Raw genomic sequence first — 16,929 nt, forward strand, 5'->3', positions numbered from 1 at the left:
AAACCGCGCCTTCATTGCTTATTCGGAAGCACGACTAGGATCTGTACATGCCAAATACTTAAAGTTACTAATTATAGATGCGCCTTAAAAGACAGACTTTCCAAAAAAGCAAAAAGCATGAAAGTACAGACTTTGGCCGAATGAAGTATTGGCCCATAATTACAGAAAACAAAAAGTGAAAAGCAGAGGAAAATGTACCATCTTGGATTCAAGTGAAAATAGTCATAGTGGACTTGCTTTTTCACAAGGATCAAGAAACTGTAGTCAAGTTTGTTGTGCGCCGCCCTTATGTCTAGATTTCAGAAAAAATGGAAGTACCCAAAATAGTAGTTTCCTAGAAACTGAATATGTGAAGACCTTCAATTGATAATAATGCCTAGGAGTATCTAAAAAGAGATCAGTGCGATAGAGTCTTGCTGGATCTTAACCCTTCAGTAGCATGAAGCATTACTATGGTTAACAAGGAGGAGTAAAAGGAGTAGGGGGCAAGGGAGGATGGGATAGAGATGTTAAGGTGGGAAGAGGCTGAGAGTGAGGTTGCTGATGTGCCAGCCTTGACACCACCTTTTATACAGATGAAGACACCACGAGTAACCATACAACTCCAGCCACAAGACCTCATTCAAGAGGATGAGCTATTGCCTTTTCTCATAAGAGGGGCAGAGGGAACATATAGGTAGCTGCTAGATTGATCATTGTAGATGATTCATGATGATGAGATACATTTATTATATAGTTTATGGAATTTTATATTGTGTATTCAGTTTTGAGTCTTGACTAGACAACTATCAATATTGACAATCAATGTTTGATGTATCATTTGACATCTTGTACATCTAAAATATGTGGTCTTCTTTTAATATATATGTGGAAATATGATTATTTGTTGATATTGTTAGTTTATATTTAAAAAAATGTTTTTTTTTGTATTTTTTAATGCTTGCCATGGTTTGCTGTCCTTTCCGCTGATGTTTCCAATGCCTTAAGGTCAAGACCCTTAATGTTTTTTTACTGATGCCGATGTTTGCAACACTGATTTAAATCATGAGAATGATGTTTATTCAGCATTTTTAAATATTTTAAATTGCAGGTTATCAATTTCAGGGGCAATGTTCAAACAAGGTTAAGAAAACTCAAAGAAGGGGAGGTTCATGCTACACTGCTGGCATTTGCAGGGCTCAAACGCCTGGGCATGATTGAACATGTTACTTGTCTCCTGTCAACAGATGAAATGCTCCCTGCAATTGCTCAAGGGGCAATAGGAATAGCTTGCAGAAGCAATGATGATAAGATGGTATGTATTGGAATAATCTAACAGGCTTTGAAATATTCAGGGTTGTAATAAGCATAGTAACATAGCATGGAACTTTTAAACATTTGAATGCATCATACAATATTGCTTGTTGCATTGCATCGAGGAACATGACCACTGTGTATTCAAAATCTTAACATGAAAAACTGTTTAGCTAAAAATGTTCAATGATTTAAATTAGAATGAAGGCAGCCAAATAGATTGACAAAGTCTGATCAAAATTACCAATATATATATATATAGATAATAATGTGTTCAGATTTTTCTTTTGCGAATCAGCTGAAGTGTCTATTAAAAATATACAAGAGTTGTTGCAAGCAGTCCATCCTGTAACATTCTTCCAAATGAAACAGAGATACAGTGATTAAAAAAATAATGAAGCTGTTCGCAGGTCTGTCTTCTCCCATATAGGGATTTTAACACAGTACTTATAGACCCAAACAAAAGTAGCATGACTATCAAGTTCAAGTCAAGGACCAACTAGAGGATTTACTAGTAATATTAACGTATCAAAAAGAGAACATAGTCCAATTAACCTGAAATAGCGTAGGCTAATCATCAGAATCTGAGCTTGAAGCAATGTTGATGAAGGTTGAGGGGGTACCTCCTCCTGCAGGTTCCTCATTTAGGGCTCCTGCCAGTCCTGTCTTGCCCTGCTTCTCTTCCTTGGCCATAGCAATTCAATCATCCTCTTTTGGATTCTCACTTTTTGCCTCATACCTGCGGAGAGCACTGGTAAACTCTCATATTTCTGGTCCAATTGGTCGAGTTTGTTAAGGATTTGCTTATCCTGAGTGCCCCTTAGTTCCACAGTTGTGGCTGTGAAAGTCTTCTTATGCCAGTACATGTCCACCAGCTTGAGATATTTTGCATCTCTGGTTCTTGAAGAATCTGTGTCTGGAACCAATGGCATCCTCATCTACCTTGTCACTGGATGTCCTACCATGTTTCTCCCTAACCTGATTTCTATTTCCTCCACTTCTTGTTTGACTGCTGTAGAGAATCTGCTGTTGTATTCTGCTGCCGCTGTCAGTACCAAGGACATTACCTCATTCCTTGGGTGCCTCAAAGTTTCAAACCCAGGTTGGCAGCTGCCTTGCATCTTCTCGGCTTTCCCCGGTACAACCCTGGTCTAGAATCCACAAGCCCTAATTCCCTATCTCTCTCCATCCCGGATTCCTTCCAAACCAAGCAGAAATTCCATCATCCACAGGTCTGCACAAGCTGAGCTTGAGCCTGGCTTACAGGCAGAGTGAGACCTGGATTCAAAGGGGACTGGCTGGTCGTAGAGATTGCCTGAATGAGACTAAAGTTCCAACATGGCAGAGACTGACTTTCACCCTCTTTGCCCAGCAGATTAATCAAAAAACGTAATCTTCATATCATATAGTCCTTACTCTGGAGTCTGGATTTATCATTTGACTACTCATACCTCCACTCTTGAATGTCCATTGTCCCTTCAAAAAGCTCCATGAATACTTCTGTGCTAATTTCCTTGCAAGTCATGATGTCCATGTTTAAGGTTTGTCCTGGGTTGGAAATATCTGGAGTCAAGGTCTGTGCAAAGTGGCTAAGCCATGATGGCTTCAAGCCTTTTGAACCGTCTCGTCTATCTACTCCACATGTACAGTCATGCCATGTGTCCCCTCTGTGTACCACATTTTTGGGGATCAGCCTTTTTGATAACTCTCAGTGAGAGAACCATTGAAAGGTGACTAGAACCTCCAATTGACACACCGCAATCTTATCTTTTTTCCTCCTTGTCACCCAGTATGGTGATAATGTCTTCAAAAATTAAAACCAGACGAGATCTCAATAAAAAGGATGGATAGTATTTGACGATTATAGTTATATAATGCTGGGGGCAGATGAGGCTTGAAAAACTGATCTATCCATGCATTAGCCATGGATTTAATCAGTAGGATCTTAATCACTAGAGCTCTGCAGTTTGTAATCTTCGTTTTCCTGTTCTCTTTTTTTTTTTTTCCCAAGGAATACCTTGTTGGGAAACCCTTGGGTATTTCCCTGCATTTCATGGATGGCTCCCATTGTAAACCTGTCAGCCCTGATTAAGGTGCCTGGTCTGGTAGATGCATTGAGTGAGGCACACAAGAGAGGCAGCCAGCATGGGTAATTGATCCCAAGACCTGCTTGAAGCTGAAAGCACTCAATCACTCAAGCTAGCCCACAGGGATAACTGTTCTGTATCATATTTGTCAAGTATAGTTGGACAGCTTTATGATGCAAGGCTGTCTTTTCCCATATGCTTGATGGAGGCTTTTGTAGTTTGAGTCTATGGATTGCTTTTAATTTTCTCAACTCATGTAAATGATTTTGTATCTCTGACCATTGACCATATCATCATGATATGGAATTTGCACTTCTGCAAATATATTTACTCATATTCAATAATGACCTTATGAAACTTCATGATTTGTCATAATTTATATTTAAAGCAAAGACATATCAACTGTAAAAATCTATTGCCTGTCTCATTCTAGACATTTTTTCTAACATTTATCATCCTGAATCCCAGATATTAAGCATAAATTAAATCTCTGCTCAGGAAATGCTCTACGCACTCCTTGTTGCTGTTGTCATTTTTTTTTCTTTCTAGTCCCGTTGACCTATTTTGGTCATTTGTGAACATTAATATAGTGTCATTTAATTTCTGCTGATATTGACTTTAAGCAGGGGAATATTTTTGGGGCTAAATTTCACACATGGGCTAATTTTCCATTTTTTTTCAAAAAAATATTTGCCAATTTCCATTTTTTTTTTAATATGATTTGCCCAAATTCTATAGGATAAAAATATTTTGTTTTAAAAATTGCAAAAAATTCTAGAAATTATATAAAATCCTTAGAAATTGGAATATTTTTACAAAAATACCACCAAAGATGTATTCAGTGGGCTATTGATACTCTTTGGAATGTCCATGCAGGCTGGCTATCTTGCTGCCCTTAATCACGAGGAAACAAGGTTAGCAGTGTCATGTGAAAGGGCATTTCTTGAGACACTGGATGGTTCCTGTAGAACTCCAATTGCTGGCTATGCATTTCGTGACAAGGATGGTTTCTGTTCATTTAGAGGCTTAATTGCATCACCAGATGGAACTAGGGGTATGTATTAGCAGTTTTCAGTATGATTTTATTACATTAATCCCCGTTTCTAATAACTTAAAAAAACAATGACAGTCCAAAGTCTACAATATTGCCTATTCAGATTAAAGTGACTAAACATAAAGTTCACCTTGCTTTTATGTGAACAGAGCAATAAAGAATTCATTGTTTTCAATTAGTAAAAGGAACACAGTTTTCCTCATAATTATATTGATGCAAATAGTTTCGCTGGCTACACTTCACACAACCTTTATTGTGATGCTTGCATGAAGGTGAAATTGGAGGCATACCTTTTAATGTATCTGACAAATTTGTCCGAAGCTATGGGAGAAGTAGAAAGTTCCTCGCTCGTGGAATTGCTCGAGGAATTCCACAAATATCTTGTTGAATTGATTTATATGTTAAAACATTTACAGAGGCACCTCCCATTCGAAACATGCTATATGGGAAATGAAGTTAATAATATCATTGGTACCCTCTATATGTATTTCCCATATCGTAAGTGCAGGCACAATGTCAATTAGATCGGAGTCAGCTTTATGGATCCATTCTTGAATGATATGTAGATTTAAGTTGGGATCTTGTTTTGGCTCTAGCGGATGTAGTGCCATCTGTTTTATCTTTTCCATTTTTCCTTGACATATATGCAATTCAATAGGGGAATTTTGAACTCCTTGTAGAGCAGGTTGTGTGTAATGAGCATAATGGCCGTTGCCCTTTTTGCCCTAAAGTGTTTAGTGATATCTTTTACCTGGAGTCTCTCCAAATTACTGGAAGCCTATGTCAACTTCCTTTAGCAATGGTAGAACCTTTTATCTATCTTGCAGAGAGCATATCAGAGGACAAAACACTTGATGTGACTAACAATAGTGGTATTGAACTTTTTAAATTGCTTTCTTTATTGTTGTAGGGTTTTCATTCAAAATCTTCTGCTAGAAACCATCAATTGATGGCATTATTTTTGTGTCCCCAAGTATGGGAAATCGGAAATGGATAATTATATAAAATAAACGTTTGGAATGTGTATGGCAAGATTCCATAAGTATAGAAAACTTCCGGGTATACTAGTTAGGAAACTGTAGGAAATGCAAGGAAACAATTTCTAGAAACAGGATCATTTTTTTTCAAGTAAATTGTAAAATTTATCCAATATTGTCATCCATCTATCAAATTCAAAAATTCCATTCAAGCATAAAATGGCTATCTGTTCAGTGTTGACAGTTCATAGCCTTGAATGACAGTGAAAGACATCGAATGTGAGGAAGGAACGGCGATGACAATCAAATACCAGGACATATGAATATTAAAAACAACCGGAATAAAGGATAATACCAGAATGTCAGGCAAGACAGGAATGAATACTGGAAAATGAAGATATGAAGACAACATCCAATGATTGACAAAGTGGAGATTGATGATGTCATAACCCCAGACAACCACTTCAGAAGGCCTCATCAACAATTGTTTCAATCATTTTGTAGTACCCATAAATTGGAAAACAGAAAACATGTAGATATTCATAAACTGGAAAATAGGAAGCTTAAAACTTAATTTTTGCACTTACCTGAACTGCTAGCTGATCCTGTGAAGCTGTCGATACTGTTGCTGTTTTGTTCTGCTGCGTTTGCTCCAATTAACCGGGGAGACCAATTCCACCCAACCTGATTGAGCAGAGGCTGGCTGCTCAATCCAGCAAGCTTCTCACAGAAGCCCACTGTCCCCCGTGCCCAGAACCTCAGTCGGATTAAAGCTCATCCAATAGTAAATCTCTGTCACTGCTAAATTCTGCTCCACCTCCTCTGGTTTCACTGCTCCATTTTTCCCCCCTTCCCTCGGTTCAGGCCTCTGCTATTTATTTACCGGCCTGGCGGTGGCCGCCCTCCCACTTGCAGCCACCGCCTTCCACGCATTGAAGGCTCTTAGATATTTCTCACTGTCCTCTGCGCTCTGTAATAAGTATTCAGCTGGTTCGACCGACTTTATTAATGGACTGGTATATATATAGATTCTTTTAGGGCAGCTGATATTTACGATTATAAACATTTCCTGCATACGTTATAAAGTTTTATAACTGATATCTTTTATAACTTACATTATAATGTTATAAAGTTTAAATGACACATTTTATAACGTTTTCATTATAAATGCTATAAAGTTTTAAGTGATATATATTATAACATTTAAATTATATATGATATAAAGTTAAGTAATATATTTTATAACATTTCTTTATATATGTTATATAAGTTTAATGATATGTTTTATAAATTCATATTATAAAGTCTAACCATATACTTTATAAAATTTAATACATATATATATATATATTTATAAAGTTTAAAGTCTAAAATTTTATTAATGGGTTGTTACACATTCCCAATACATAATTGTTTAGTAGTTCCTGTCGGTGATTATTTTAATACTAAAGTCACATGGGACGAGGACATGGGACTTGGAGCACATGAAAATACGAGTATCCATCACATGACATGACAACCCTTTGGAACATGACACGCAAGACATGTTGTATATCATATACTAGAAAATATAACAAATTAGTGAATTACACATAACATATGAAATATATGAAACATTTACATCATGATGTTACCAATTCAATCATAAAACTAATGCATATAACCAAAATAGCACTGAGTGCAATCCATCTCTAAACCAAAAATACATCAACAAAGAGGCCCTAAATGGCTTGTAGAGTCCAAAAAAAATCATGCTACAACAAATAACTAGTACTACATATCATCAAAATCATTGCCTATATTGGGATCCTCATCATCAATATCACCATCTAAGCATTAAATAACATAGAAAAAACTTAACATGTCAAATCGAGATTTTGTTTGAGTGATGGGTACATTTTTACTAGGGTTATGACAAAGGAGTTCAACAATCAATACCACCAACATCAAGATACATAGAGGGCTTGGTCTTATTAATTAAATGCTAGTTCCATACCCTCACACATGACAGACTCCAATGGAAATGTTGCAATCCCCCCAATCTTGAAATCTTAAAAATTGTTAAGTCTGCTGGATTTTGAGTGGGATCTAAAATTTTACTTTCTCCATATGAAATCCAATGAGGTCGGAAACACTCTCAAACATCCTGAGTCAATTAATGGTAATGTTAAAAATTTAAGTAAAAGGATTAATTGCATAGACAAATCCACTTGCCAACACTTGGAATCCCTTCTAACATTGCTTAATTTCCCTTAGCTGCATTCCAAAACCTTTGAGAGCTCCAAACCTGTGACTAAATTGCATGAGGATGATGCAATAATTCAATTTGATGATGCTTTTTCACTTGACATGTGTCCAAATTTTGGTACACTAGTAGAGCTCGCGTCCGACGCCAGTGAATCTCGTGTCCTTCAAACATGATATGAGTCAAACTCGTGTTGAACACCTGTCGTGTCCAACATGTGAAATACCTGACTCAAAGGGGGGGGGGGCGGTAGGAATCGAGAGCGGATTTTATATAATATGTATTTTTATATATTTTAATGCATATTGTCAACAAAAACATGTAGAATGATGAATTAGTATTAAAAAGCATAAAAACATGGATTAAACCATATAACATCAATCATCTAGTAGACATGGGATCATCAACATGGGATCCCACTACATGGGATCATCAACATGAGCTACATAAACATCATCTGGCTCAGAGTCTAAGGACTCCTCAGACTCCTCTGCAACCTCAGTAGTAGTAGTAGTAGTAGTAGAAACAAAACTAGACATCAAAACTACAAATCACTGATCAACATGATCACTCATGAAACTCATCATTGATTCAACACTACTAGAAATGGGATCATCAACAAGAGCTACATAAACATCATTTAGCTCAAAGTCTTCAGACTTGGATTGCTCAACCTTATAATATGGTAGAAATTGAAAAAGTTTAACATGCCTAACCAATGATTTTGGTTTGAGTGAAGGGTTCATCTCCTCAACTTTATAATATGGCAGAAAAAACTTAGCATGCCTAATCGATTATTTTACTTTGAGTGAAGGGTACATTGTAGTTAAGGCCATGGTAGAGGATTTCAACAAGCAATACCACCAACATCAACAAAGTTCAACAGTCAATGACACCAAAATCAAGGTACTTAAAGGGCTTCATGCTCTTGATCAATTGCCAACCTTATACTGTCATGCATGACAAAATCAATTGGAAACATTGCAATCCCCTAAATCTTGAAATCTTGAAAACCATTAAGTTTGTTGGATTTTGAGTGATATCTAAAAATCTAGTTTCTCCATATGAAATCCAATGAGGTCAAAACCACTCTCAAACATCTTAAGTCATTTCATGGTAATGTTAAAAATTTAAGTAAAATGATGAAAATGAAAGATAAAGGAAATGTCACTTTTACTTTAAGAATTTAACATTACCATTGATTACCAACATTGCTAGAGTTGAGAATCTTAACCACTTGTGAAAGTACTAGGGAGGGAGTGAATTTTTTTTGGTGGGAGCACGCTCCTGAAAATCGCTCCAAATGGGAGCGATTCGGGAACATGCTCCCTAGGTTGCTCCCTAAGCGCTTCCGTTTGGAGCGCGCTTTGGGAGCAGGTGAGGGGCACTCCCCCACAACCCTGGGTAGGACGTGTCTTGTTACTTAGTTTTAGTAGTTTCCATTAGTGGCTGAGTTAGACAACCTTGCTAGTGGCTCCCTCAAGCGTACTTACTAGTGGCTGCCTCTGTCAACAGTTGAAAGGTGTTGCGAGAGAAATTAAGCAACATTAGGATTAACAAATCAGAGACATTAACATCTTACCTCACAAGGATCCAACAGGTTCGTGATGAGCTAGAAACTATTGGGGAGGCTGTGATTGATTCGTAGATTGTGAAAGTAGCTCTGAAAGGATGCACCAACCATTGGACCACCTTTGTTGATGGGATCCTGGCTAGGCAACAACTTCATGATTAGGGCCGGTTGTGGGATGATTTCATCCAAAAGGAGATCTGGGAGAATTTATTTTTTGGAGGACAGGGAAGGAGTGGTGAGGAGAAAGAGGAGCTTGCTCTTGTTGCACAAGCAAAAAAGAGCAAAGGGAAGCAAAACCAGAGTCGAGGTGGATCTTCACAGGGTAAATGGAGAAGGACATGAGCAAAGTCAAGTGTTTTGCATGTCACAAGTTCAGGCATATTGCTAGCAAGTGTCCAAACAGGAAGAAGGGCAAGGGAAAAACAACCACGATAGCCACTACACAGATGGACGAGTTGGTTGAGAAGTTTGAGAGGAACTTCACCTTGGTATTAAGCTTTTCTATAATCGTCAAGAGAGGTGTTTCGTTTGTCGATAGTGGAGCATCTCATCACATCAATGGATCTTGAGACATTTTCACCAACATGACCAAGGAGCTTAGAGATATACATGTAGAGCTTAGTGATAATACCAAGTATGTAGTAGAGGGCATTGGCAACATTGAGTTTCAGATGGACTTAGTGTTAGTTTTTTGTAGCATCGGATGTGTTCTAGTCACGAAACGTGGAGGAGGGGCTAGAATACATAGATCTCCATAACCCAGAAATCGTTTATGGAAATTTCACCTAGAGATGACTTAATTAGATTATTAACCTATTTTTTAATGTTTCCCAACTCTAAACTTAGGAAAAATGGTTAATTAATCCGAATTAATTAAGTCAAGGTGAGAATTCTCTAGAAACTCACATGGATCAGCTCTGATATGATCTTGGCCGTTTGTGCTCCAACAAAAGATTATAAGAATAAGTCGATGGACACTTGTGAGAAACACTTGAGCAGTTCGATTTCCTTGGTCGATCGATTTCTAGAGGGCAGCAACAGTTGCCGAAGAGCCAGAGATCGAAGCAGAGACAGTGAGGGGCGGGGACAATGATCTGGAGGAAGTTTTCTAGATCCAAAGAGGCAATAGCAAGAGGCCGAGTTATTCCCAATGAGGCAACACAGAGCACTATGTAGTCAAATTCAGAGGGCAATTCGATTTAGCTGGAGGAAATATCGATTACGATTCCAGAGGCTTGGAAAGTTTTCCAGAAGGTCGGAGAATCATTTCCTCAGTAGAGACAGGCATAATGGCTTGATCAAAGGCAGTTTTGGGCTAGATGTCCAAGGGTCTGCGCAAGCACTATGCATAAGCCAACGTGAGGGGCCTAGGAGGACGAGTTTCAGAAGCTAAGTTGTGCCTGGATTGGTTGTGGAGGAAGGGAAATTCCCTTAGATAATTTTGGCTAGATTTTCTTGTTGTTTGGATTGCCAATTGGGCATCCATAGATTGTACTCAGATTTCGCTGTTGCACAATAATAAAACCCTCGACTGCTGCACTGATTTTCCCAAGGTGGGTTTTTCGGGGACATTTGTCCAAAAATAGCTTTGTAAATTTTATGTGTGTGTGTGTGTGTGCATGCTAGATTTTTTTAGTTTCGAGTGCTGTTTTCTTCCGCAGTTTATGTATGAAAATCGAAGTGTAGGTTATTTGATATTTGTTGTAGCAGACAATAGATAAATTGTTAAATAAATTAACAATTAGAAAAATAATTTCGAGTTGTTGTGATAGATGAGATTTTCACATGGTATCAAAGCGTGAGTGATCAGCCGGGAAGCTTAGAAGCGGAGAAGGTAATTTCATTGTTCAAAGGGAGCAGTAGGTCAGAATTCTCAGACGCTGTGCAGTACCCAAACAGGAAGTACGAATTGTCGGGGTAGGAGTTTGAACCGGGAAGCTTAGAAGCGAAGAAGGTAATTTCGTTGTTCAGAGGGAGCAGTAGGCCAAAATTCTCAGAGGCTGTGCAGTATCCAAACAGGGAAGTACGAATTACCAGGGTAGGAGTTTGATTTTTCAGTGCATGTTGGCAGAAAAATTCGATTTGCCCAGGACGATGATTCCAGTAGTTAGAGGAAGCAGCTGCAACTCAGATTTTCGCTGAGCAGATTTCTTGTTGGATGTAAAGGGTTTTGTAATAGCAGAATCAACGTCGGGTGGAAGAGAAATTGCACACACAAAGGGAGATTTCTCTCAGAGGGTTTCTAGCCAAGAAATCCGATTTTCCCAGTTTGCAAGTGGTAGTAGTAATTAGTAGAACTGCGCATTCCACGAGGGAGTGCAAGTAGTAGAGCAACAACCGAGTAGAGGAAGAGGGGGTTTCTTGATCAGTTTCAAAGATGGTCACAACTGGGCTTAGAGATCAAGATAGGTTGGAGGGAACCTCCAACTATGTCATTTGGAAGGCTATGATGCCCTTCCTTCTAGATGAATATGGCCTGAAAGCCTATGTGGACAATATTGTAGCAGTACCCCAGAATGAAGAGCAACTGAAGGAGTACAGAAAGGAAATGCCGAAGGTGAAGTAAATGATCTTGGATGGAGTTCGAGATCATATAGTCTCACATATTTCTGGCAAGAATACTGCCAAGGAAATGTTGGTAGCTCTTTCCATACTATATCAGAGTTCTTTTGCTGCTGCCAAGGAAATGTGGGTAGTTCTTTCTACGCTGTATCAAAGTTCTCTAGAGCAGCGGAAGATGTTTCTCCAGGAGAAACTGAGAACCATTAGGATGCAGAAGGGTGAAGGCATAGATCCCTTCCTCACTCGGATTCAGGAGGTCCGAGATCAGCTAGGAGCCATTGGGGAGGCACACCAACCCACAGAGCTTATACGATTGGCGCTAAACAGTGTCTTAGAGGACTAGAAAGTGTTTGTCGATATTGGGCAGAGATACTTTGCCCAGTTGGGACAAAATGTGGGCCAATCTGTAGTAGGAGGAGTTGAGGCGAGCTCTAGTAAAGAGCACCATCAGTGGTAGCAGCAACAAGGCCGTGAAGAGTGAGAAGGAAGAGGAGAATGTGGCCCTAGCATCTAAGGGTCCTAGCTAGGGACAGGGGGAACAAAAGAAGAAGAAGAAGGACCTGTCAAAGGTCAAGTGCTTCAGGTGTGGTGAGTTCGGTCACTACAGCACGCAGTGTCCTCTCAGGAAGAAGGACAAGTAGGAGAAGCAGGACCAATAGGCAGCATCCACAGAAATAGACAAGCTTTCCTCTAGGCTAGAGGAAGAGTTTGCTATGTTTGCAGATATACCTCCAGGAATGAGGTGAGGTGATTTAGTGTTGTAGCCTTAGAGAGCTACAGATTTGGGCAGGGTCCACTAAGGAGTCCACCTCATGGATCATCACCTAGCTACGTGGGCCCGTAGTATTCAATAGCAGGATGGATCAATGACAGTTGATGCAGTCAAATTCTGGAGTGACAGTTGCAGACTAGTAGTAGTGCAGAGTGGCAGAGTCAGCAACAATGCAAATTCTTCAATTAACATTGCAGTAGCTAGTAGCAGTCAAGATTCGGGAGATAGATGCATCATACTGAAAACATTTGATTCAATGTTTCAGATGATTCTTAGTTGCAATTGCAACAACAACATATGAGATGGAGTTGCAGTGTAGATGTAGATTTGGTAGCAGTATGGCAGTGTCACCAGCAACACAGATGCAACGTCAGAGTTGCGCAGTGGTTGGTGGGCAACAACAACCAAACATCAACAATGTGACAAAAGATGGTATAGAGACAAGGTGTCCAATACTAGAACACAATCCTCGCTAAGAGGGAGTGTTAGTTTTTGTAGCATCGGATGTGTTCTAGTCATAAAATTTGGTGGAGGGGCTAGAATACATGAGATCTCCATAACCCATAAATTGTTTATGGAAATTCCACCTAAAGATGACTTAATTAGATTATTAACCTATTTTTTAATGTTTCTTAAGTCTAAACTTAGGAAAATTGGTTAATTAATAAGAATTAATTAAGTCAAGGTAAGAATTCTCTAGAAACTCACATGGATCGACTCAGATATGATCTTGGCCCTTGACTAAGTTTTAATCTTGGCCATTGGTGCCCCAACAAAAGATTATAAGAAGTTGATGGACACCTGTGAGAAACACTTAAGCAATTCGTTTTCCTTGGCAGATCAATTTCCAGAGAGGAGCAGTGGGGTCCGGAGAGCCAGAGATCGTAGTAGACACAGTGAGGCGCAGGGAGAGTGATCCAGAGGAAGTTTCCCAGATCCAGATAGCCAGCAACAAGAGGCTAAGTTATTCCTAGTGAGGTAGCGTAGAGGATTGTGAGTCAGCTTCAGAGGGCAATTCAATTTAGCTGGAGGAAAAATTGTTTAAGCTTCTAGAGGCCTGGAAAGTCTTCCAAAAGGTCGGAGAATCATTTTTCTTAGCAAAGACAGACAAAACGACTTGATCAGAGGCAGTTCCAGGCTAGATGTCCAAGGTCTGTGCGAGCATTGCGCATAAGCCAACGTGAGGGGTCTAGGAGGACGAGTTTCTGAAGCTAAGTTATTCCAAGATTGGTTGTGGAGGAAGGGAAATTCCCTTAGATAATTTTGGCCAGATTTTCTTGCTGTTTGGATTGCCAGTTGGGCATCCATAGATTGTACTCAGATTTCACTGCTGCATAATAATAAAACCCTCAACTGCTGCATTGGTTTTCCCAAGTTGGGTTTTTCCAGGAACATTTGTCCAAAAATAACTGTGTAAATTTTATGTGTGTGTGTGCTAGATTTTCTCAGTTTCGAGTGCTATTTTCTTCCACAATTTATTTGTGAAAATTACAGTGTGAGTTATCTGATATTTGCCATAACAGACAAAAGATAAATTGTTAAATAAATTAACAATTAGAAAAATAATTTATAGTTGCTGTGGCAGATGAAATTTTCACACTTACGGGTATCATGGAGGTGAATGAAGTGTTATTTGTATCGGGTTTGGAGAAGACTCTCTTATCAATTTTGGCTATGGAAGATAGAGGACTAGAAGTCAACTTCATGGGAGCTGAAGTGCTCTTGGGCTGGTCCCAACAAGAGGTGAGTAATTGGGAGAAGGGAGAAGAATCTCTATTTGTTGAGAACACAACCAGTGAAGGCTCTCGTACATGAGGGTGACAACTAGAGTGAGCTTTGGCACATGAGGATGGGACACCTCTACTATAGGGCAATTCTTATGTTATGGAAGATGGTTACTGTTGGGTTGTGTTATATTCTTTCCACGACTAGCCCCAATAGGGAAGCCGGGGGGTTAGAGGGGGGCGGTAGCCCCCCTCTATGAGGTCGGGGGTAGAGCCCCAAGATTTTTGTTTTTGGACACTATATTAGGTGGGCGGACCTACCTATGGTTTCGTGCATGGATTTCGCACATGGTTTTGGGCACGATGGTTTTCCGTCCATGGTATTTTGTAGATTCGGTCAAGGGAACTACGGTTATGTTCTAATCCAGGGTTAATGGATTGGGGTTTATGGATGCTTCGACATGTATATATATGTATTGTAACATTGAAAGGAACATAACGAAAAATCAATCTGGTAGTCTCGGTTTTGGGATCCAGGGGAAAATCTCTGTGTATATTTGTTTTATGTGTTATGCTCTCGCCATTGTTTATTTTTTTTTAGAATTCGTATACATGTAATTTCTGTTCAGGGTTAAAACCTACAGTTACAAGTTTTTCAGAGATCAGGGTGGAGCAAGAGGGAGTGTGCAAGGGGTGTGCACTTGGCAACTAGGCTAAGGTTGCATTTCCTCACAATGAGACCGGGTCCAAGGGAGTGTTGGTCTTGGTGCATTTAGACATTTGTGGTCCTATGTTAGTGGAATCAATATAGGGTCATTATACTTTGTGACATTCATAAATGATTTTTCTAGGAAGACTTGGGTCTAATTCCTGAAGACCAAAGGTGAGGTCTTTGGTCAGTTTTAAGAGTTTAAAGCTCATGTGGAGAACCTGACCGGGAAGAGGATTAAGGTGTTGATATTGAATAATGGGGGTGAGCACACCTCCAATGAGTTCTAGGATTTTTGTACTGTAGTAGGGATTAAGAAGGAACTCATGGTACCTTACAACCCTCAACATAATGGGGTTGTTGAGAAGAAAAACATGACCATAATGGAGGTAGCAAGGGCAATGATGCATGATTAGGAATTTCCTATGTGTTTGTAGGTGGAAGCCTGCAATACAATTGTGTATCTAGATAATAGGAGTCCTCACAGAGTGGTGGAGGATGTGACTCCTGAGGGGATGTTCACAGGAGTGAAGCTAGAGGTAAGTCATTTGCACATCTTTGGTAGTCCAGTTTATGTTCACACTCTTATAGAAAAAAGGACTAAGCTAGAGTCATTGTTAGAATAGGGCATATTTGTGGGCTAGAGTGAGGTCTCAAAGGCCTATTGAGTCTACATTCTAGGACAGAGGAGAGTTATCATTAGTCGGGATGTCAGATTTGAGGAGGGCTAGAACTTTAAGAGGTCTCATGAGAAAGAGTTAGCAGGGGTAGAGGATAAGGAGCAAGAGGCTCCTAAGGTTGATCACAGATCAGTAGAATCAACAACAGGGACACAACCTATAGATTTGGAGGAGGAGCTAGATGTTCCTTCGAGCTCTACCAAGAGGAGGCCGAGATGGGCTGAATAGATCTTGAGGGATGAAGAGGAGCATGTGTAGGCTCCTAGCAACACTTTTAGGTAGAGTAGACCACCAAGGAGATTGTCTAGTTAGTTGGCCTTGTCAAGCAACATTAGTGAGTTTGAGCCTTCCACTTTTGAGGAGGTTGTAGATGTGCAAGTCTGGAGGTATGCAATGGTGAAGGAGTATAGCTCCATCACGAGGAATGATGTGTGGGACATAGTGTCAAGATTAGAGGGAAAGTTTGTGGTCACTTCTCGATGGATCTATAAGATCAAACATGTAGCTGATGGCAGTGTTGAGAAGTACAAAGCGAGATTAATGGCGAGAGGGTTTTCTCAGCTAGAGGGAGTGGACTACGAGGATATATTCACACTTATCGCCAAATATGCATCCATTAGAGAAGTCATGTCCATTGCTTCAGAGTTGGGGTGGAGGATACATCAGATGGATGTGAAGACTGCTTTCTTGAACAAGGTGATTGAGGAGGAGGGGTATATTGAGCATATTTATGGCTTTGAGGTGCATGGGAGAGAGTCAGATTGAAGAAGGCCCTTTATGGGTTGAAGCAGGCTGTACGTGCATGGGACCCCAAGATCAATGGATATCTTTTTGGTTTGGGATTCACCAAGATTGAGGTAGACTCCAACTTGCACTATGCACTTGTTGAGGGTGAGTTTCTCATCGTAGTAATTTATGTTGACGATATTTTCTTGTCTTTTTGTTGAGATACCGATGATGTATAATGGACTTTGGACTCAAATATGTTGGAGTTGGTGGAGTAGAGTTGAAGGGGTACACATATTCTGATTGGGTTGGGAGTGTTGTGGACAAAAAATCCACGTGTGAATGTTGTTTCAGCTTGGGATCAATCATGATCTTGTGGTACAACAGAAAGCAACAATCAAGGGAACTTAGTTCAGTAGAGGTAGATTATATGGCAGCGAGTATGGCGAGTTGTGAGGAAGTATGGCTTCACAAGATGCTTGTAGGATTATTTGGTCTGGAGATGGGCTGAATAGATCTTGAGGGGT

At 39.6% G+C, this 16,929-nt stretch overlaps 1 protein-coding gene across 1 annotated transcript in view; it reads left to right on the plus strand.

Moving 5' to 3' along the window:
- Positions 1-16,929, plus strand: part of HEMC (hydroxymethylbilane synthase) — a 182,455-nt gene that overhangs the window by 112,504 nt on the left and 53,022 nt on the right. The window contains exons 3-4 of the mRNA XM_089458525.1: positions 1,091-1,294; positions 4,257-4,434. Coding sequence (XP_089314651.1) covers positions 1,091-1,294; positions 4,257-4,434 — 382 coding nt within the window. The remainder of the gene's footprint in view (positions 1-1,090; positions 1,295-4,256; positions 4,435-16,929) is intronic.

The sequence above is a fragment of the Pinus tabuliformis genome, chromosome 7 (genome assembly GCF_031772625.1).
Source record: "Pinus tabuliformis cultivar Carrire ecotype Pingquan chromosome 7, CPIR1, whole genome shotgun sequence".
Classification (NCBI taxonomy): Eukaryota; Viridiplantae; Streptophyta; class Pinopsida; order Pinales; family Pinaceae; genus Pinus; species Pinus tabuliformis.